This window comes from Poeciliopsis prolifica, unplaced genomic scaffold, assembly GCF_027474105.1.
Source record: "Poeciliopsis prolifica strain line A6 unplaced genomic scaffold, Auburn_PproV2 SCAFFOLD010, whole genome shotgun sequence".
Lineage (NCBI taxonomy): Eukaryota > Metazoa > Chordata > Actinopteri > Cyprinodontiformes > Poeciliidae > Poeciliopsis > Poeciliopsis prolifica.
Genome location: NW_026562385.1, coordinates 8,143,843 through 8,167,101, shown reverse-complemented (window position 1 = coordinate 8,167,101; position 23,259 = coordinate 8,143,843). Strand labels below are relative to the sequence as shown.

The 23,259-nt window shown below is 40.0% G+C and overlaps 1 protein-coding gene across 1 annotated transcript in view; it reads right to left on the bottom strand.

Annotated features, from left to right (window-relative positions):
• Positions 1-229: 229 nt before the first annotated feature.
• The window catches only part of cacng3b (calcium channel, voltage-dependent, gamma subunit 3b), a 31,552-nt gene continuing 8,522 nt past the window's right edge, over positions 230-23,259 (bottom strand). The window contains exons 2-4 of the mRNA XM_055035707.1: positions 15,416-15,499; positions 12,373-12,513; positions 230-10,678 (exon numbers count right to left, since the gene is read on the bottom strand). Of these exons, the coding sequence (XP_054891682.1) occupies positions 10,167-10,678; positions 12,373-12,513; positions 15,416-15,499 (737 nt within the window). The 3' untranslated portion in view covers positions 230-10,166. The remainder of the gene's footprint in view (positions 10,679-12,372; positions 12,514-15,415; positions 15,500-23,259) is intronic.

Genomic DNA, 23,259 nt, shown 5'->3' with positions numbered 1-23,259 from the left:
TTCTCGGTAAGATATAGGATCTTGCTTTAGGTAAACAATTCCTTAATATAGATTCTGGACTCTATATTAAGGAATTATAGTTATTATTAGTTTCACTGGCAGTTTATTTCATTTATAACATTGCCAACACAACCTCGTTATAAGTGACATAATCTGTCAGTAGAACTGATACTTTTCATCCATATTAAGAAATGATTGACTTAAAATTGTGGAAAGAAAACCATAAAAACACATTTTTCAGGATTTATTTTGCGAAAACATTGGAAAACCACATGCCATTGTGATTCCGATTTACAATTGTGTGCTACGTTAAGGAGGCCGTCACATAAAGTTTCAGTAAATACCTAATGTGACAAAGCATTAGTCCTCCATTATGCGGTTGCATTTTCTCAACTTTGAGCATATCTGCTTCTCCCCTCAGCTGCCCCTCTCCTCGCTCAGCTCTCCCCTTCCACCCATCCTCTCTCTCTCTTCCTCTCTCTCCATTTTTCAGGGACCTGCGCCGGAGCTGTGGAGATAAGCAGACGTTTTTATCCATCAGATAGCTAAAGCAGAATGATACACATCTGTCTGCGATTGCAGGTTTAGTTGGAAGCGTGTGAACTCAGTGCACTTACTTCCTCCCCGTTAAAGCCCTGCATTTTGTTTCTGATGAAGACTCACCCAAAAAAGATTATTTTATGTAATTTCTATATATATAAATATATCAGACATGAGACATCAGACATGTTTTACAATAAATAGAAATCCACAACAGACATTTTGGAAAAGAGGTTTCTTTATTTTCTAATTATTATTCTGTATTCATATAGGTATTCATATTAATATAATGTAAGTAAAAGTGTGCTTTTGTTTTTACAGCATGTGTCCATGTCAGACCGCTGTTTGTTGGAGGTTCACATTGTAAAGTATACAGTGAAAGTGGCTAAGAGTTGTGTGTGTGTGGGTGTGTGTGTGTATAAGAGCCAGCATGTTTGTGCATGCATGTGTGTGCATTATATATGTTTGCAGAGGGCTACCTGTTTCTCATCAGGGCTCAGAGGTGTGAAGCAGGAATAAAAAGCTGCCCAAATATCCAACCAGACGTCTGTCACCCGTCAAAAGCGCTTTTTGGCGCATGCTTGAAAAATTTCACCCGCGTTTTTCTTATGCATTTTAAAATGGCTACTCGGGGTTTCAGCTGCACATATGACTTGAGGCTTTCATTTTCGCTGAAAGGAAACACGATGCCCAATGCGCCCCGCCCCAAAAGAAAACACGAGTAACAGTTGTTTCCTGTTTCTTCTCCTCACATTCGTCTGAGAACTGTCTGATCATCCAGCCACCTGCTACATTTCCTGCCAACACATTCTTTCCCAAAAAAAACAACACAAAACAAAACTCACAAGAGTGATGCTACTCACTAATATGCTACACTTTATCTCACACCAAAGAGCCTTCAGTCAGTAACTGTGATTTCCTGTACTCACAAAGAAAACCCCAATCTAGTTGAATAATTAATGCAAATGTCACTGAGCCTTCCCCTGAGTTTGCTCTGGCGTTTGTTTTCTAACAGTCCTCAGGTCCTTTTGAGGTGGACAGAGTCAGGTTACAGTCGTTAGCCATTTGACATGCTGAAGCTCTTATTAATGCTTGGTTAGCTACATGTGAGAAACCAGAAAACTTTTCAGGGAATACCCAGAAAGCCTGTAGAGGTAAGTCCAGATAACCTGTCATCGAGTCGGTGCAGATTTACCCCTATAAACTGGGGCAGTGTTCTTTTGAAGATCGTGCTTTAAAAACCTGCAAATACCAGTCACGTGTTTGCGGTGTGACTTCTGAAAGCTTGATTTTGTGTCTCGACCAAACAATAAGCATCTTTCCGTTTGCTACTTGTGACCAATGAGCTGTCAAAAGGTTTGATCCTACATCTGGAATGTGTTGTTTAACTCCATCCATATCATAACATGTACAACTTCACAGTTTTGGTGAGTTGACTGTTCCCTATGTGCCCAGAAGTGGAATTTCCCGAGTTCCCAGTTGGAAATAACCCAAAAAACACCACTTGAAGTTGCAATTCCAACCTGGAAAGTCAGAGGACAATAAGAGAGTCACAATCCAACATGGGCGTAAACATGGCTCTAGCAGTAGGAGGGATTACATTTAGTCACATATCTGTTTGTAGCTCAGTAAATCAGTAGCACACATAGTACTGCAAAACTTCTATTTACCAGCATACTACTATTTTGTTTGGTAACTTTACTTGACATAATACTGTTATGACACTGTCATAAACATGACATAACACCTGTTATGAACACGAAGGAGTTTTATGAATGTCTATGATTGTTGTCATAAAGTGTTGTTAGGTAAATAACAACAAGGTTGCTCTAAAAGTTGCATTGGAAGTCCATTGAAAGTGCCAACTTTGCATTAAAAGCGACATTATTTACAAAATAATACAAAGTCTGCACTTCTAGTGGATTTTTAATGCAACTTTTAAAGCAACTTTGCATCAAAAGAGTCGTTATTTACAGAATTACTTCATGATAACACTCAGACATTCATAAAGTCTCCTTCATGTTCAGGTGTTATGTCATGTTTATGACAGTCAGTCTTATGCACACCCTGTCAAATAAAGTGTTACCAAATGTTGGAATGAAAACAAAATAATAGTAATAATAATAATAATAATAATAATAATAATAATAATGATAATGAAGAAGACAAATTCATTGTTAGAAACTTGGGTTGCTAAAAGTCCCACTAATCATCCTAATTTTCAAGGTCTGAGGCAAATTGATTGCTGCATATTTATGTCACACTGATTTATACCATTTTTGCCATAAAGGTAAAGTGGAAAATGTCTGTAACAGATTCTGAGGATAGTCGCAGCCCTTTAAGGCTATCGCTAGTGGGTTTATTCCTCGCGCGCAGTGCAACTGCTAGCGAAACTCAAAGTTAGCTCTTATTGAATATTACAGACAGAGCCGTGCAGCTGCAGTTATGGAACAGAATCCTGAAACATCAATCAACTATGTCTGTGATATTCCTCATAATTAGTTGGCTGGACTTTGACATGGCCACACACAGCGAGGTAAACATGTTGGCGCCTAGTAGCAGTAAATCTTTTTGACCCGTCATGTCTCAGAAATTACATTTTTATATCGCAAGCCTGGTGAACTTGGAAATCCAGCTGAGGTAGTACTGAAAATATTTCAGAATTATTTTCATCATTAGAACCGCAACCACTAAAATTAGCTAGACTGGACGTGTCACATGTTGGAAACCATGAGGTCTGGAGTCCATATTGCAATTTCTGTGCAAGAACTTTGTGTGTCTGGCCACAAAGTAAACAAATACAAAACTCTGCAAGACACTTCAATTTTGAATTTGACTAAATTGAAATTCAACAGAGTTATCACGTTAACAGCTCCATCGCCATTTCAATCATAAATGTATTAGGTCGAAGCAGCGTTAACAGCAGAGAGGGAATCTGTTGGCTGATGAACTGAAAATGAGCAAGGAAATATAAATGCAAGCTTTCAATCAACAAGACCAAAATACGTTTTTAAATATTGGCTGCTGTATTATTGGGGACTTACGTCTCCAAAAATGTAAATCCCTACAACTGTAGAAAAAGCTAAAATGTCTTAAAATCGTTGAGCAGGTAAATCTATCATATAAAACTGCTAAAATCCCTTAAGCAGGAAGGTGTTTGTTTTATCTGGGGAGAAGTTTTGGTTACTGTAAGTTAAACCAGGTTGTTCTAATTTGATACTATGAGCATCTATCTATCAATTAATGTTGGTTTTGCATTGCTAAGGTTGAGAGCAGCCACCGCACCGCTCATTTCAGGTGGCAGAATATGGGATCTTGAGAGTCTTGATCTCTAATTAGTGACAATGGCCAAGAGTTGGAACATGGACTGACCAGTAAAATAAACAGCTTTGGCATTCAGCTTGTTTCTTCATGATAGCCGGGACACTACTGCAACCTCGCCACCTATTGCTATATTTCTTATCCCTCACGATGATAGAGCTACATCATTTTCAAGAATCAAAGACAAACATCGTCCTCTCAACCACAGTACCAAGACATGGCGTCTTCTAACACCAGAAACAAAATAAGTAACATGGAGCGGCCCTGCAAACACACTTGACTTTATGTTGAAAACCCACTGAGGTCAGCAAATATGAGAGGGTAAAGTTTGTGTCCATTATTCTACAAAATTAGTAAAAGCTCCATTGCTCCTTTTGGGCCTACGTTTTAGTAACATTGACAGTCATCAGACTTTTCCCTTTCCTGCAAGGAGCTTTCTGCTTTAATACAATTGAACAGACAGACTGAAATTTGGAAGAAAAAAACCCGTCAGGTCTGAGAAGAAGGCTGCTGCTACGAAGTCCCGTCAAACCCGGAGGGTAAAACAAAAGCTCAGACCACCAGAACTCACTGAAATCAAAGCAGCCAAATCAACTCGTATGGCTACGACTGCCTAGGAATGAGTGGGGCATTTAGCTCTGAACCAGTGTAACCATACTGTGTCATGGGAATGCAGAAAACGGTTGTCCTGGGAGCCCCGTAGCTGATGTCGGAGCTGTTTGAAGGCAGGGTAGGCAGGCACTGGGTGCATGGGTGAGGAGAGGCTAACTCCACACGTACACACAAATAAACGTCAACACACACACACGCACGTACACGCGCACAAAAACATGCACACACAAACATGCAGGCACATAAAACCACCTGGAGGCCCTCCTCACTCTGTAACCATATTCGTGTCAGTGTTTTGTGAGAGTGTGTGCTGGTAGTGAGTGTCAGTTGTGGAGTGCACATAGCGAGTCTTTTTGTATCGGAGCTACACCGTTGAATTCACATTTCAGTTCATCCGGTTGTCCATGTGTGATTAGCTGGCTCGGTTTACTCAACGCTCCACCTATCGGGTCGTTGGGAACAGTTTGTCGTTTTTTTTCCTCCCAAAGGACCACTAAACGTGACACAGTGATTTCTCATAGAGCAGTACGCACTTCTGTCCTGCACCGCACTGGGCAAAGCTGGAGTGGGTGCTGTCTCAGTGTGGGCGTCTGTGCATGTCTCTTTTCATGGTGGAATGTCTGCGTGTATGCAATTGTGATCATATATGTGTATTTATTCTCTTGCGGTTCTGTTTCTGTACTAATGAGGACAAGGATTTCAACACAATGCCTGTACCCTTTGGTTTCAGTAATATTTTTAGAGAACTAGCTACTAGGTGAGGGATTGGCCTGTGTGAGATTGGCATTGACTTTAACGGAACATTTTTTTTCTCCAACAATTTGAATGTATCTTTCTTGTAAGCAAGGGAAAAGTGTAGTAGCCATCTATCTCCCAGCTTACTGATGATGTGCAGCAACAGATAACACTGGTAACATGTTAGTACTCACACATAGCATGTTAAAACTCACAAGAATATCGGTTTGTTGTAAAAGCTTTGGTGATAATGGATGGCGTATTGTCTTCTTCAGGGGGTGTCCCATATTTTCACTTTTAGACCATATTACGCCTTTCCAAACACATTGCTGTGTCCTGTCAGTTGTCGGATGAGGATACTAGTCCAGGTTGAAAAAGGATTGCTGGGCACTGTTTCGTAGTGTCCTTGTTCTATACAAGGACACCGGCAGTTTAAGCCAGACCTCGGGCGAAGGGAAGTGTTTATAGAATCAAAATAAAGCGATGGCCTCAACTCGATTCCGGAAACATAAATGAATTAAGCCAGCTTTCCTGCAAAATTGTTTCTCCATTTGCCACAGTGTCAAATAAAGCACTAAGAAGAGCTTGACAGGCTGAGTATCCTGTTTCACTCCCTTCTGCTTTAAACATCTAGCTTGAGGATGGATATATTGTCCTCAGAAGTACAGAAACTTGTAGGTGCAGGAATCTGAAGTTTGCGTGTTAGTGTCTGCGTGTGCTGCAAGTCTCGCTGGGTAACGCAGTCTCTGGCACCAGTGAGGCGAGGTCAACGTCCACAAGCAGTCCGCCGGCTCCTCGCTCGTCTCTCCCGTCGGAGGCGTCCGATATGATTGAAACAACAAAACCTCACTGCCACGACGAAGTAGAAAAGGAAACTATAGAATAATATAATAGAAAGACTACGACTCCTGCTTCCCAACTCTGCACCCCATAATGAACCCCGCTCCCCTCAAATGAATATATTCATTATAAGTATATAGTGTGACAGAGTTGGTTCTCCTCTGCACAGTGGCACCTTTAGAATAATTCTTTACTAATAATACAATTACTTGTTGATATCAGAGTATCAAAGCTGAATGGTGGCAGGAAGAGAGTCTCAAAGAGCCCCCCGCGCTCCGTCGGGGTAAACATCCGCAGAGATTAGGCCTCGGGCGAAGCGTCCTTGACGTACCCACCGAGCGTCCCGACCGGGTGCAGAGGTCAGGGTGCTGTTTGAGGCCCGATTTAAGATACAGCATCTATAAGCACTGGAAGCGAATGGATATGGGCATGCATGGGGTTGAATGGTCGATGCTGACATGGATGGCAGTACTAAACATGGCGCCTAGCAGACCCTAAGGATCTAAGGGGCCCCTCATTATGCTGAGCTACGTAGCTACGACTGCTGAGTCTGTAAATCCTACACAGAAAACGGTTATATACAGCAGTGACTCTATGACCTAAAGCTAACCCGGACGCCGAGACACACGGGAGACATTTTGACTAATATTTGGCACTGTTTCTGAGCAGTTAGCTAGTACTCTGAATCTTAACTCCAATAACTTAGAATCATCCTATATTTCTTTAAGGCAGTATTTATTTTCTCTAGCTACTGAAAAAAGAAAAGAAAAAAAAAAGCTGGGTGGAAGAGGAACGTCTTCTACCTCTCTTTTGCTCACAGCATGTTATATTACCACTAAGCTATTCAGCTGGTTTTAAAACAGTTGTTTCTGTGCAAATGTCTTTTGCTTTTCCCACATCTCCCTTCAAGATTACACCCCTAAAAGCGACATTGCTGCAGTGCTGAGCATAAAAAACCCTTGTGTGCTCCTGTTCTTTAAAAATTAAAAGCCCTTGCTTAGAGAGAAGTGTTTTTTCCCCCTCTCTCCTCCTCATCTCGCAGCCCACAGCAGCGGCTGATTTTGCGGTTAGCTTGCAAAATTAATATTCGCAGGTGGCGGGGCAGCACGCACAGGTGCCCGTCTGTTCCCTTTATGGCGTGAAAGATGGGAGACCGAACAGCAGCTTTGTGAGTTAAGGAGTTTGACTGCGGCTCGAAGATCTTTAATCGTTGGTGACTGTCAGAGCAGAGTGCGTCGGCTCGTCTTTTAATTTGTACAAAAAGAGTGCAATGATGGCTTTGGGAGGCAAGAAACACATTTGGAAATATTTTTTGTCATAAACGAAATTAAAAAAACAAAAACAAAAAAAAAAAACCCCAACAACAACCAAGAGACTGCTGTGAAACGTTCTACTTTATGAAAAAATATTTTACCTCCTTACAGATTTCTTCTGTTTTTTCTTTTTGTTTCCAATCACTCATCGAGTTTTATTTCTAAACGATATCCCGCTTTTCCAACATATTCTTTCATTCGTTACTATGATTCATTAAGTTACAACAGCTGCCATCAAAACCTCAGAAGAGCCGTAAATCAGTCGCACTGCGGTGTGTTTAGAAATGAACGGCCTGCATAAGCATCTCAACAGGTTGTAAGTCTGAACTTTGACTAGGACAGTGCAAACCCTCTCTTTTTAGTGAGTGATTTATAAGTGGATCTGTTTCGGGTCGGTTCAGAGGAAGCAACAGGTCCAGCAGTCCCAGACCGTCACACTACCACCAATAGGGGGTCATCTGAAAACAGCATTTTGTATTTACTCAGGTGAATTTGTCAGACATAAAATATTAATAAATAAATAAATAAAACAAACAAAAAACCCCCATCAGAAATCAGTGCGTGGGATACTATTTTAACACAGCGCTGTTTGACCAAAACAAGTCTTCCCAGATTCTTCCCTATTTTTTATGGCTTCTTTTTCTTTTCACTGCTATCAGCAATAACTCTACAGACAAATCAGTAAATGCTAGAAGACAAAGAGGCAATATAAATATTGTTGTTCTTTTTAAGGACTTGAGAAAGTCTCACTGGCACAGACACGTTTTTTTTTGTTTTGTTTTTTTTTTAAAATAAGTTAGTCGCCATTATTAAACATTTTATTGACACAATCCTCCCACGGCTGCTGATCACTGAGCACACTGACATATCTGGATGAAATCAGGTAGCGGTCTTTGCATTTTCTATCACGAAAATGGTCAAATTTGCCTTTAGATGCTATTTATAGATTCTCTCTTTGGGAATGATTCAAAAACACGATTCCCAAAATGCTGGGATGTAGAATAATTTCAGTCCTTTGCAAACATTATTACTAAAACAGCCTGTTTACACGGGAGGCAGCGGGGCGACGCGTTTAAATGACAGCAGTGCGTTTTTGGACGTTGCGATGCATTACATCTGTTCGATGGGCATCCCCGGCAAAAGTATTTAAAAAAAACAAACCTTAAAATAAAATTCATCTCTAATCGCAGTAGCATAATCTAGTAACATTTAATGTTGGGCAGATTTTTCTGTTCATGATGCTCTTATGAGATGCGCAGGTTGTTGGGAAGAAAAATTGACCCAAGTCATCACAGATACTGTGGAGAGCAATTAATAATTTTATCAAAACAATAATAACAATAACATAATTTCCCCCCCCAACTGAATAAATATGCAAAAATTAAAGGTTTGGTTTTCCAAAATTTTGCAGCATGAGATTGTGCTGCTGGAATTACAGATAGATACATTTTAACTCCTTTTATATAAGACACTCCATTGGATTCAATTAAAGGAGCATTTCTGTCTCTTTTCACTTATGCAGCAGTTTTTTTTTTTTTTTTTTTGCAGTTGCTTTAGCAGAAACAACGTCGTGTTGAATTAAAGATGCTGACAGGAGAGGTAGAGGGCAGACACAAAAGGTCCTTTTCTAGTTCGGTAAGTGCATTTTTTTTTTGTTTTGTTTGTTTTTGTTTTGGCACTGCCTTAATGTATACTTCACAGCTCAGCGGTCTCCCTTACACTGACGCCATCCCTTACTCTACCCTGAAACAATAACATCCAGAAAACCTAACTACTCTACGAGGAAGACGAAAGCTAAATCTACCGTCGCTTTAAGTACAGGGAAAGCAGAGTGCGGGGAGGGTGTCAGCGAGGTGAAGTATGGGGCCACACGCAAAGACATGGAAGGCGAAAGGTGATTTGTGAAGGCAGACAGACAAATATCTGGTCGTCTGGAGTTTTTTTTTTAGGTACAGAAAACTCAAGAAGTGGCAGAAAAAACACAGCTGAGAGGAAGCACCAAACGATCGAATGTTAAGATTTGTTGAGTCAACTTTTCTGCTCACTCTCCAGCAGCTGATCTGAAGTCAGCCTCGGGCAGATCTAGGAATCATGGAATCGGCTCAATTCAGTTTCAGCTCAGTTTGAAGTCAGTTCATATGAAACGAGTAAACAAATGTAGAAATAATCACTTCAACAAATGTCAATGGCACAGATTTTCTGTTCTCTTCTGAACTCGGCCGATCCAAAACTGAATTAAGCCTTGTGAGTTTAACTTTCTCACTATTTAATATCACATTTAGAAAGTTAACTGTTCCCCTCCGGCTCTACTGCTACCCAAAAGGACAGGAGGAGAGAGGTGTGAAGATCAAAGATTGCACGTTTTCTCTTCTCTCACAACTAATTTCACATCAGTTGTGATTTGTCAGGAGAAGTTGTTCCAAACAACAACTCTGTATGTCTTCTTCTCTTCCCCTTAAAAATGTCAGAAAGTCAGTTTATGAACATGAAAATAATGAACCTAAATTGCTACAGTTGTCATTTGTAAGCGGCTACAGATAATCATTTTAAGGTGTTTCAGGCGCACACGAATGTTGGGAAGAACTTCTCCATCAAAACCTGCCCTGCTACACACTAAGAAACTCTCAGAGCGCAAAAGATTCACAGTTCAAAGGCTAAAAATTTCATAGTTCACAGTTAGGGTTAATCAAACCCCTTCCCAATCCCACAACCCTTCGTATTCCCGTTTGTTTGCTTGGAATTCCACTGGATTTCTCCTCCTCCTCTTTGACACTCTGATTGGGTGATATCTACAGCCAGATTCCCTCAGACTGGTGTGGTCCTGCGGTTGGGGTCCTTGTTGTAGTCTTTAGTGAGCGTGCTGCTCTGGAGGAAATCCCTCTCCGAGTTGAGCAGCCCACCCATGCCGCTACCCGCTTTACCGCCCGCGCTGCCCGCTTCTCTCGGGTTCAGCGTGTACATGGGCATCTCGGAGGCGGCCGGCCCCGTGTAGCCGCCCTTCCCCAGCGGCGACGTGTCTCGGCTCGGGGCCTCGGAGGAGCGCATGCTGGAGCGGCGGCGGAATCGGTAGCGGTAGGAGGGGATGCGGCTGAAGGCGGACTTCTTGATGAGCTCGGTGCGGGACTTGGCGCGCAGCTTGCGGTGCTTCTCGATGAACATGTGCACCGCCAGCACACCCACCATTTCCGCCATTATGAAGGAGAGGGCGCCGAAGTAGAAGGACCAGCCATACGAATAGGATTTCTTGCTGTCACTTTGACCTGGATCTCCAGAATTGGCTGAGATGTAGACAATAATTCCAATAATGTTGCTCAGACCTGGAAGAAACACACGGAGACGAAAACGTGCTTACAGGACATTCTTTATTTCACAATAATAAACAGAACTTGGAACTTTATGACGTCAACATGAGTCAAAATGACCTGCATTCGAGGTGCCTGCTCTTCATTAACCATGAGTTTTTAAGAGAATGCAGGAAAGGTGGAAACAGATTCCATCACAGTTGTTTGGCGCACGTTTGACCTAAATAAGTCCCTCATTTCCCGTTTCTCCTCTCAGAGTAAAGCAGGCATTATATCTCAGAATTAAGCAACACACCATGTTCCAAAGTATTATGCAAATTGGATTTAAGTGTCATAAAGATAACATTTTTTGTTGTGCTATTGAATTTATAGATGGTGTTGAGTGTCAGGGCTCTTTGAATCACTATAATTAAAGAGAGAGCTGGTCAGGCCCTTCGGAGACAATGATGGTGTGAAAATGACATCAGCAAAGGTTATGGACTTCCTGACTGATCACTTTCTTTCATGGTTCAAAAAGAAGAGCTGTGCCTTCAGTAGCAAAATCATCCTCATGCATCACAATGCACCATCTCATGCTGCAAGGATACCACAGTATCATTGGCTTCTATGGGCATAAAAGAGGAGAAACTCATGGTGTGGTCAAAATCCTCCTCTGACCTCTGACCCTATTGAGAAGCTTTGGAGTTGCCTCAAGCAGAAGATCTGAGGGTTGAATGCAGTTTATATCAAAGCAGCAGCTCTGGGAAAGTTCAATGGATGCAAGAATTGTGCAGGTGATATTAAAGAAGGGGTTCGATGTTATTATGTGACTCGTCTGTTAAGATGTTTTTGATTGAAATAGCTTTTGATTTTAAAACAAGTGTCCACTTAACGCTGCACATTCAAAGAATGACCATTTGCAGTTCTTTATGATCCATAAAATGTTTAGAAAATCTGCTGTGCATAATAATTTGGAACAGTGCATTTTGAGTTTTATTATTTAAAAAAAAAATACTGTTCTCATGGGGAGCTTTGTTCTGTAAAATTTAATTTATACTGTAATAGTGCATGACTTGAAAATTATACTGACCATCATTTGCATTGACCATTTAGGAAAATCTGAGAAAATATAACTTGCATAATAATTTGGAACACAGTGTAAAAACCTTCTTCAAAAGGCCTTTCACAGACAGACTGTGCTAATAAATGTTAGATATTTGTCATAAAACTTAAATTTACCCTTTAGCAGTAGAATAAAATTACTTGTTATTCGTAAATGGGAACCAGTTTGATTAATATCTTAGGTCTTGATTCTATTTTTTTCTGTGATCTGACCTTGTTCCAGAGAAATATACAAATCTAAGGTTTTCTAATAACAGAGGTAACTCTCGGTTTCAGGCTGTTGAAGAAGTCATTAATGTGGGTCAATTGTTTTATTCTTAGCGCTGTTATCTAAGACGCTTTTCACGTAGCACGTACTGATGAGATCAAGCAGGAAGTGTGAAATTACCTGTCAGAAAGGGCAACATGTCGCATTTATAACCACGGGCATCCTGTGACCGTTGAACAGTGGGGCAGAGTGGGTGAAATGCATCTTTTAACAATGCTGTCCTGCTTTTATCTCTTTGCATGGCGCCACAGACGACAGGTAAATGCCACACTCCTACAGTGAAAGAGGAGCGAGGACGCTGACTGCAGCAAGCAGAGGCAGACGCACAGTGATGACTAACCTGCAGATACGAAGAAGATTCCTGCGCTGAGGATGACATTGTGTCTGCTCCGGTAAAACTCACTGGCAGCCACACAAAGCCCCCCCAGGAACAACAGACCAACACTCATGATGGGGAAGATACTGGAGGCGCGAACGGCACCTGCATGCACAGAGGAAACAGGAAGAAGGATTGACTCACACACAAGAAAATATTTGACTTGAAATAGTGTTTATTTTGACCTGATTTGACCAAATTACAGATCGCTTGTAACGTGTTGGTGTAATGTCAAGATGTTGGAGTTTGTATTTAAATCATACGTCAACATATTCAATCTGCACAATTATTTTTTTAGTAAACTCTTTATTTTAATAATTGATTATTCTGCTTATTATTTTGATCAATTAAACAGTAAAAGAACAAAAACAAAACTGGCACTTTCTGCAATTTTTTTATTTAACATTTTAAGTTTGTTCTATAATATTAGAAGTACATTATAAATGACAAATTAACACCTAATCCAATTTGTTTTTAGAAAAGGAAATAATGCTATTGCCTAGAATGGAATAATGCAGCAAACCTCTAGTGCACTTTTGAACATTTGAAGCAAAAGTAGCATCTGCAGCTAAAAAAACAAACATTGACATTTGGAAAGTTCAGTTCTTTCTGCTTGACTTAACATCAATACAGTGCAGGGCTGATCTGTTGATTTTGTTTGTATTAAATGATTAATAATTGGAGCTTAATTACAGATGCTTAATGGAAGATTTTTTTTCTTTTTACAAAATTTGAACAAGGTGAAGCTAAAACTATGCCACTCTAGGTGAGACATATTTACAGACAAAGAAGCTTTTTTTTAATCTTAAATGTAAAATGTACATATTTTTTGTTTGGCCGTGGCTCTGAATATATTTTTCTTTCATCAAATTGCGTTTTCTTTGAGTCTGTGTACTCTAATTAGTGATTAATCATTTACCAAATTAGTCAACCATTACTTCAATAATAAATTGATCATGATTCATCTGATTAATTGTTGCAGCCCAAGTTTGACAATATGTGATGTAGTCTCTCTTCACCGTGTTTCCGTTTTATTCGTCTTTTGCACAACTGAAAAGAAAAACTTGGGGGAAATTCAATATATATAAATAAATACCCTCCTAGTACAGTACTGTTGAATTTTATTGTTCTGTCCTTTAAGGAGTTGAACTTCCCTCTCAGAACAATGCCACTCAAGTCTGCATTCGAACATGACGGCCATAGAGTTTAAATTCACAGTGCTCGGAAACTGCACCACTTAGAGCATGCACTCAAGACACACATGTTGCAGTATGTGGATGCACGCCCGACTGCGCCTGAATTCAGAACATGTTGATGTATTCGGAGGCCTCGCAACCAGAGACGAGGCGAGAGAGAGACAAAGAGAGAGAGAGATGGGGAGGGAAAAGATAGCCAAAAACTCAGACAGATGGAGAGTCACACTGACATATGCACACAGAAATAATGAACAGAGAAGATGAATATGAAAGTCAGGCTGCAGCAGGGGTGAAAATTTAGAGTCCCCATATGTGCGCTCGACGTGATCACAGTGAAGGACGGCAGCAGACAATTTGTTATGTGGGAATCGTTCAGAAGTGTACGTGTGTCTCCTGCATACTTGTGTTGGAGTCGTCGAGTTTCAAAGAACATTTAGGTTTTTAAAAATGTATTTAAAAGATTTTATCATTATTTTCAGCATTATTGACCTCTGGAATAACAGCAACCAAGCCCCGCCTATGTGGCCCACAACCCTGGGCTGTATGTAATGCTGGTCACTAGGTCCCAGCTTCTCATTGGCTAATCCACCCAGAGTCCTGTGGGCTAATTGGCCGCCTCGGGGGGATGTTGCTCTTTGCTTAGTGGAGCATTGAAAACAAGACTCGGGCTGAATCCCTTTTTTTTTCTCTTCTTTTGTTTGTGCTTTCTGCTACTTTATGATAACTGTGAAACACATCACATGCTTACCCATCACTACATAGATCCTGGTTCTCTAATGTAAAGACTGAGTCTCTATTTTAGTGAAAGTTGCACATCTCATTTGGTGTTTTAAAAATGGACATGGAGAATCTCCAGTAGATATTTAGGGGTTGATTCTGGGGGAATGTTTGACTATTTTTCTGTTAAGTTTTATAAATGTAAAGGTAAATGACTTAGAAAAGCATTTTGTTTCCCTCAAAAAGTCTCATATCTGTCATATTTTACTCTACAGGCATGAAGGAGACGAGAAGCAGGAGGCACACGGTTACACCTGGTATAGGCAAGATTCAAATCATTTAGAGTCCTGGTTTAATAGGATTTAGGGTGTGGAAAAAAAAACTCAGAAGAAGGTTGAATTTGTGTTATAGCTTAAAAATGATCAGTCTGCTGACTGGTCCTAGAGTCTCTTTACTTCTAGAGTCGAAACGATTTTAATTTAAGATATGCTTAAGAGTTAATGGTGCCATATAGTTTGTCGAGGTTCCCAAAGCCTTTGGAAGACAAACAGGCTCTCAACCTTATTGATCATGAAGTGCTTTTCAACATAATAATCCATAAAAACCTCAAGAATAAATAAAATAAATGACTTTATTTTCCCATTATTTGTTGGTGTTTCAATAACTGTGCCACCATTTCATGTGTTAATATGAATTATTTCTGATCTAGGAATTCTCCTCCTCTAAATAAGCATATCCTAATCAAACGTTGCTCATTTCTAGAATTGTCGGCGTTAAATCACACTACTCTTTAAAACGTGTCTGCATCTTGTCTGCATTTCTTGAGAAGAGGCATGTTTTACTTTCTGTCAAAAGGCAAACACTTGCGCACAGCGGTCACCAGTGATCAGAGTGTTACTGATACACATACAGAATCCAGAGATAAATCCTTTTAGTCAGGGATGATGTGAAAAACTGGTGCAAAATGATTTTGCAAAATGAGTTCCTGTATTGTCGTGGTTTGATCTAAATCCTTCTCAGTTTTTGTTTCACGTCTGAGAAAACAAGCGCAAGAAAGTAAGTGAGTTCCAGTGAAGTCAGGGGTGGTTACTCACGTAGGAGGTATTCAGCGGCATCCGCCTCGTAGTCTGCGTCCTCTGGAAAGTGATCAATCTTCTTACATACACCTCTGAATGTTCCTGCAGAAAACAACACGAGTCAGTTCGGATCGAGGTTTTTTCATTAAACAGTGACGGCTTTCTTGATTGCAAGCACAAGTACTAGATCAGCTTTGGTGAGTGTGTGACGTGGAATTTATTGATTTTTTTTTCTTTTTAGCTAATTGTGAAAGTAAATTGTTGATGAATCCTTTGTCAAACAAATGACAAATAAAAAATGAGCTCCAGCTAAATGCAGTCTGAATATGATTCCTCATCATCAGGTTTTTACACATTAAAAACACGTCTGCTGGCCTTTAGCAGCAACGCAAGAGTCTCAATCTGTACATACAATTTGCTATGAGGTTCACTTTGCGTTACTGTGCATGGTCACGTGGTGATGTCAGACAAAACTGGTCAGAATATGAAATGAAGCAAACAACCTCTCACTTTATGCAGGCCAAATTTCAAGCAGAAAAAGGATCCTCATTAATCTTTAAGCCCAAAAATAAAGTCTCCCTTTTGAGATGCGCAACATATCATACATTTATTGTCTTTGTAATATTGCATATTCCAAACAACTGTTTGGACTGCAAGCACCATCCATTTGGGCTCTCTAAGCCTGTAATATTTGGTGTGACATAAAAGTTTTAGAGAGTAAAGAGGAAGCAAAGTCATGAAGGGTTAGGTTACAAAAACTGTTCCAAGCTGTCCAAGAAATGGTTGTCCACCTAAGCTGCCAGGCTGCAAAAGGGGACGATGAATCAGAAAAACCAACAAACTTCTTTTGATCAGATGAGATCAAAATTAAACTTACAGACACAGCACACTGAGCACAGCCCTATGATGAAACATGGTGGTGGCCGGATTATGTTTTTCTCGAGTTATTAGAAGAGTGCAGGTAAAAGTAAATAGGAAGATGGATGGAGCTAAATACTGGACAATACTGGAAGAAAATTGAGAGTCTTTGGGAAGACTTGAAAATTGCTGTTTGGAAACACGCTACTTCCAGTCCTCCTTCTTCCTTTGGGGTGCCACTCAATCAAACTAAGTTCTGATCAAATACACTGACGTTTATAGCACCTTATACACTAATTTAGTCTTATATATGTTGGTGCTGGCATGACTTAAGAATTAGTTTAAATTTGGGCTTCAACCTCACAAAATACATTCTACTAGAGAGGAGCAGCTCATATAATTATGTCTTAATTTATGGTTTGGTGAGGGTACAGCGTGTGTAGAGATGGAGCTAAAAATGATTAAAAGCATGACCTGACAGTCATCGTCAAAAGAAAATTGTGAGGTCAGCCAGAATTGTCATCTCTAATAAAAACTAGAGGAAAAACACACACACACACACAACACGGGACAATCGAGGCAGAGAAACCGCAGATGACAGAAGACAAAGCTGGAGAAATCAGGCTGTTTACAGGAAACACTAATGAAAAGCCTTATCAGACCAAGAATGCTGGCACACTCACACTCACGCACACACGCAAACACAAAGTCACCACATTAAGGACAAAACATACAGTCACTTAACAGACGTCAGGAATGGAAAACCAAGCTCGTTAACATGATGCATGACCGTCATCAATCACGCGTGTAAGCTAAAGTCTTCCGCGGCTACATTTCCCTCTTTCTCTCTGTGTGTGTTTGTTTGTGTCATATTAAATCGGATGCAGCCTCCTGCGAGCTCGCCATGTGTCGCGCGGAGTGACTCATCCTCATCCCCAGCCCTTTGCACGCATCCACCAGCGTTCCTGGTGTGTGTGTGTGTGTGTGTGTGTGTGTGTGTGCCTCTGAATGTGTGTTTGTATGTGCCGTGCAGATGTGTAACTACCTCTGGCGTCCATCCTCCCACCCATCATTCAGCCCCATTCACACATGGTCAACACTACAGGGGCACTGAAAGAGAGTGGGATGGAGGAAGGATGAAGCCGACAGAGATGGAGAGAGAGAAAGAGGAAGGGCTGGCTGAAAGAGGCTTGATGGTGAAATGGCACAGGGGAATCAGAGAGGGAATAGAGGCTGACGATGAACAAATGAATGTCTAAACCTAATGGCTTTTTTGCACTTGAAGAGGACCTCGTACCCACCCTCAGAAAAAAAAAATATTCACAAATCGATTCATCCCAGCTATCGCTCTTAAGGATTAGAAAATAACCTTTCAAAACTCGATTTGAAGAGAAATAACTTTTCTTTACAGGAATCAAGGTCTGTTTAGCTAGACATTAATGGATGCGCCATTCACTCCAGCATCTGAATACAAGCGTATGCGAAGTACCGCTCCTAATTCACGGCTTTCATCTTTTCATTAACGTTCCCCCCCCCCCACCTTCTCTTCTGTTTAACGTGCAGCGACCCACGATCTCAGAGGAACGTTTAAAACGATATTCATATCTGGAGACTAAAGGTCTTGCTGTACACTTACACGCCAAATGAAGTGGTTGCCATGGCTACATATACTTAAAGCTGATTTCAGTCCCTCCTTCTCTCTTCTTTGCTCTCTGTTCTCTATGATGGCGATCCGGTACGAGGAGAAGAAGATTTTCAGTTTCCTAAGTATACTAGAAAAAAAAAACAAAAAAAACACCCCCACTGTTTTAGGGCAGATAGTGAGAGTGGTGATTTAGTTGAAACAGCAGAAAATAATTAGACTGATAAAGAATTATCTATTTAAAAAAATGGAAATCGCTTTTAATAGAGAGTAAGTTCATCACTCGAGAGTCAGCTAACTTTAACATAACTTCAGGGGAGTAATAATGAAAAACATAAGGAAAGATTTGACCAGAAAAAAAAAAAAAGGATTTTTGTGCAAAAGTTGGCATATTGAGAAATCTGGTAATTTGCAGACATTCATACACCTATTGGCTGAGGTCAGGTCACAGCAGTTGGAGGTCACGGAGGAAAACCCTGGAAACTCCAAGTCCAAAAATTATTAGCGTTAGCGTGCTGCTTGGCATTTTAACCAGATTGAGTTCTGAATTACGGAACAATCAGTCAGGGAATCAGAAACCAAGATGATGGATAAAATATTAAATTCAAGATGTGGTGCATTAAATCAAAGACTAATTAAAAGTTCCTGGACACTGAAAGCACAAACTAAGACGTGGCTCCACTTATTACTATAAAATAAGTGGAGCCACGTCTTAGTTTGTGCTTGTGAGCGCCTTCTGGTAACTAATAGAGTATATAAATTTTTTCCAAGGGGAGATTTTGCTTGTGGATCAAAAGATCAATTTATTTTAAGTAGCTTTGCACATTATCAACAATAAATCTGGAGGCTGAGAAAATCATAAAACTGTGGTGCATAGGAATATTGCAGACCATGCAACCACTAAAAAGGTGTGCGACTTTAAACTGACACGAGAAGCACGTTTGTCCTTCAGAATAAAGGTCTGCTCCTTTACCAGCAACTTTATTTTACAAAATAAGAAATATGTTACTTTTAAAGAATAATGTCTCACATTACATTTTTTAACATTTTCACAATAAAAGCACTGGACTCCTGCTCAGCTGAAAGAGTAAAGTGTATCGATGGTCCTCAAAGTCTGGATATGTTAATCCTGAATATCTGGAGCTATTTGTCTAACAGATGATTGCCAACGTTTTTTTCTTTGGTGGTGGTTGCAAGTTTACAATTAAAACAATACTAAATTAAATTGGACTGGTGGATGATTTTTTTACTGTGTCTAACCAACTTCTGTTACAGCAAAGAAGTGAAAAATATCCAGTGAATGTCGGTGCTCTGGAGAGGAGGTGAAAGAATGGCCAGACTGACCTTAGTTACCCATTCAGAGCACATAACTGGGGTTTTGGGTTGGTAGTTAATAAATAATGACATAATGGAGTCAGTGGAGTGTGGTTTAATACATCTGAGGTGAGCAATAATTTCACAAGAGAAGAACTGATTCTTTACACATTAAATGACAAACTGCATTTCAAGTAACCACTGGGTTGAACATAAATACCGTTTATCTATCATATGGCTGTATGAATATCCAATTGGTAGTAGTAGGGTGGAAGAACTGAACTATTCCCTCAGATGGTAAGATTAGTTTCATCTGAGTACAAAGCATCATCAGTCAGACAAAGCATCCTTCCCTGTCAGAAACAAAAAAAAAGACAGATTGGAGAAACATTGCTTAGTACAAATTTTAGCAGCAGCATTCATTTTGCTCTGAATTTGTAGTAAATCATAACAGAATTCATCCACAGTGTCACACTGGGCCCCTTAGCATAAATGGAGCATCGTTTAAATGTGGCATCCTTCTTGCTGACCATGTCTTTTCCTTCTTTCAGCTTGCTTCTTTCAACAGGATAACGCACCATATCACAAAGCTCAAATCATCTAAAACTGATTTCTGTTCTTCAGTGAGAGTCGACGAATCTCAATCCAACAGCTGACCTGCAGCTAATTGTAAGTCAACATCTACGAAGGGCTAAGGAAAATGATCAATATGTAATGAAACCCCAATGTGAGCATAAACACTGAGCACATTGCACTGGTCAAGTATCATTCAACCTTGATCCTCCACAACCCATTGATTTTCAGTTTATTGAAAGTTTATAAGTTCATCCAACTCTGGCTTGGTGAAAGGTTCATTTGTTTTGTGCTAGGTATGTTATGCCACAAACATCCCAACAAGAACAAAATGTTAAAGACAGAAAAAGAAAACAGCATTGCTGTCTGTCAAATCCCTTCCTCTCTTGTTGCGAAAGCAAGACCTGCGTAGGTACATATGAGTCACGTATTTGTCGGCTCCCTGATGTGTTTTTGTTGAGCAATCTCCAAATGCTTTATCAGCAATTGAGTCAGCTGTTGTCACATAGATTTATGTCAAGTGTCATAACCTGTCAAATACCTTGTGACCACTAAACAGTTCTGCATGCACACACAGACAGCAGGAGCCCGTAAAACTGGCAGATAAAACCGGATGAAATGTGTTAGGAAAGATTAAAGCGTTTCAACATCTCTCATCTAATTTGTCATGCTTTTCTAAGAAATATATCAAGATCAAATCAGTTATTTGGAAGTCTGAAAAAACTGTGAGGCACTTAAATTGGCTTGGTAAAGTAAAACCTTTCAGTTCGGACTTACTTAGTGTGTGAGGTTTAGATATTAAAATCAGCATTCAACTTTTCTCTGAAGGGCAATCTCCATTTTACTTTCAATAGATGAATAAAATCATTAAACTGGTGCACAAATTTGCCCTTTTCAGGAGAGATGAGTGGACTACTTTATATTTTTTGCCTTCCATGTCATTTCTTGCTATGACTTTGCATTTTCTCCCTTTCAGGCTCATTTCCTGTGCTTTCTGCAGCCGTTTGCTACATGCACACGTACCAGTTTGTGAACTCACACTCAAAGCTCTTAGGTCTCTCAAGTTGTCAAACCCAGTTGGCTAAGATTCCCTCCCTTGCTCTTCAGGAAGTTGTGATAGACTATTTAAAACCAGATCCAAAAACCATTAAGGCTCTTCAAAGTTTTCTGGCTTTTCCTACACAAGTGACCCAGATTTTCTATTTCTATGTTTCCCAAGTTCTGGCTCTCAGATTGATAGACTCTTTCTTCAGAGATCAGCTGGCCGGTATTGTGAAGCGCTCATAAAGTCATCTGCAGTTTTTTTTAATGTGTCAGTAAATTAAGCTAATGATAACAGGGCTTCCGTTTGGAGGGATACTGAGATCAAATGTAATCTGTAAAGTTAAACTGTCTCCCTGAACAGCCGTCCTCCACAATAATTCACAGATAAACAGCCGGAGGGTCTAAATGTTTGCTGGATGAGATGTTTACACGGACTTAATGTTTACTTGGGTTGTGGAAAAGTGAAATGGACATTTCTGCTGAGACTGACATTACTTTAGTCTCAGCCACTTCCATCCAGACGTGCTCACATCCACACACTGATATGCAGGCGAGTAAGCAACTTGAACTTTTTGGGAAATCGACTTGCAACATGTAGAATCTAACCAATAGCGTTTTGTCGTCACTCCTCACTTGTTCATGTGTACTTTCATTTCTCTCTGCAACCTTTGGCATCTGTGTTATCCAAGTAATCTCCCAAAAATGATTTGATTGTACACCATTGCATACCAAGATCAGGATAACTTGATGGCTTCCTTAAATGACCAGTGGAAAAAACTGCAAAGACCTCGAGCTTCTCGTTACTCATCAGAGTAGTAGACTGATGGTATCCAGTGACAATCTTCATAAGTTCAATCTATGTCAATCAAGAACACGTGCTACTAGAAAAACCTCTGCAGAATGTCAGAATGGGCTAAGAAGGCAATTCAGACATTTCACTTACATCTAAAACATACAAGACACCAAGACCTCATGGTCGGATTTGGACACCATTGTTGTTGACAATACAGGGTGGGCCATAAGTTTCCATACATAGAAAAAATTTACATTTTATATAACAGTTCAACATAATTACTCTGTGTAATTGCTGCATGTCTTGAACCACTTTGTGGTTGATCTGCAACATTTCCAGTTTTCTGAAACTTGCAAACAAGTTTTGCCACAGAGATGCGTGTGATGCTTGTTCCATGTCTTCTGTTAAAGTTTTGTGCAACCATGCGACCGCTTCCCGATCCAGCCGTCAGTATAATTTCAATTCTTTGCTCTTTTGTCAAACGCATCTTCTTGGGTATGTGAAATAGAAAAGAAATATGCATTTTACATTCTCCAATGTTTGGAAATGTAGGGCCCACCCTGTATATAAAGGATAAAGTCCACTAATCTAAATGATAGTAGCCTCCAAACAGCACTATACAGTTTCCACTTTACAAAAAAAAATAAAATTCACCAAAGTACATCTGTCAGATGTGTCACAAACTTAAATTCGAGTATACTCAGCTGCAGGCATCAAAAGGCAGATTTGTCTAGTCCCTTACGCTCATTAACTGTATTTAGTAATTAATAATATTAGTTGTTTTTAGTCATTTAATAGTGTTTACTAATCAATAGTCCAGATTTTACAGTGCAGAACATCAAAGTTCCTCTGTTTTCATTTTTCTCTCCTAAATCAAGAATGTTGCATTAATATTCTTAAAATTAAACGAGGACGCAGCTGTTGACTGACAAATCCATTTTATTAAAAACTTTAAGAACTTTTATGTATTTTTTGTAGAGGCTAAGCATTTTTTAAATTTATTTTACCAGCTATGACTCTAAGTCTTTTTGTGATGTAACAAACACTCAAAATAACTCATAAAATAGTGCCTTGAAACAAGGTTAAAAAGGAGACAAACAAAAACAGCACCCCCATGACCAACTGGCCAAGAGGTGCCAGATGTTCGTCCTTGATCTATCTCGCTCTCACAAACAAGCAGCGTGCGTGCAGAATAGTCAGATTGTTGGGATGGCCGCTGACTAAATTGCCACAAGTCACCATCTGAACTGCCTTACAGGGCAGCGCAAGCTTATCTGCGAATCCATACAGCCATCACTGAAATATCTGAAAATGTTAAAAGGCTGTTCTGGTTTCAGATTTCTTCAATACATTAAATGGAGAATAAAAGATGGCAGAAAAATCAATGGAGAAATTGTGCATACAGTCAGATTGAGCTGGTCAGTGAAGTGGTCAGAAACACGGTGAGAGCCGGTGCCTTTTTAAACTCATACAGCTGCTTGTTTGAAAGCCTTTAAGGGCTTCTGACATCTGATGGGAGACTGTTCAGTCCGGCCCATGGAAACCCAAAGGCTGGAAACAGTGCAAACCCACAAAGACATTTCCATCTGGCCTTCATGGAGCAATTGCAAAAATAAAGCAACCGTTTATTGAAAGACA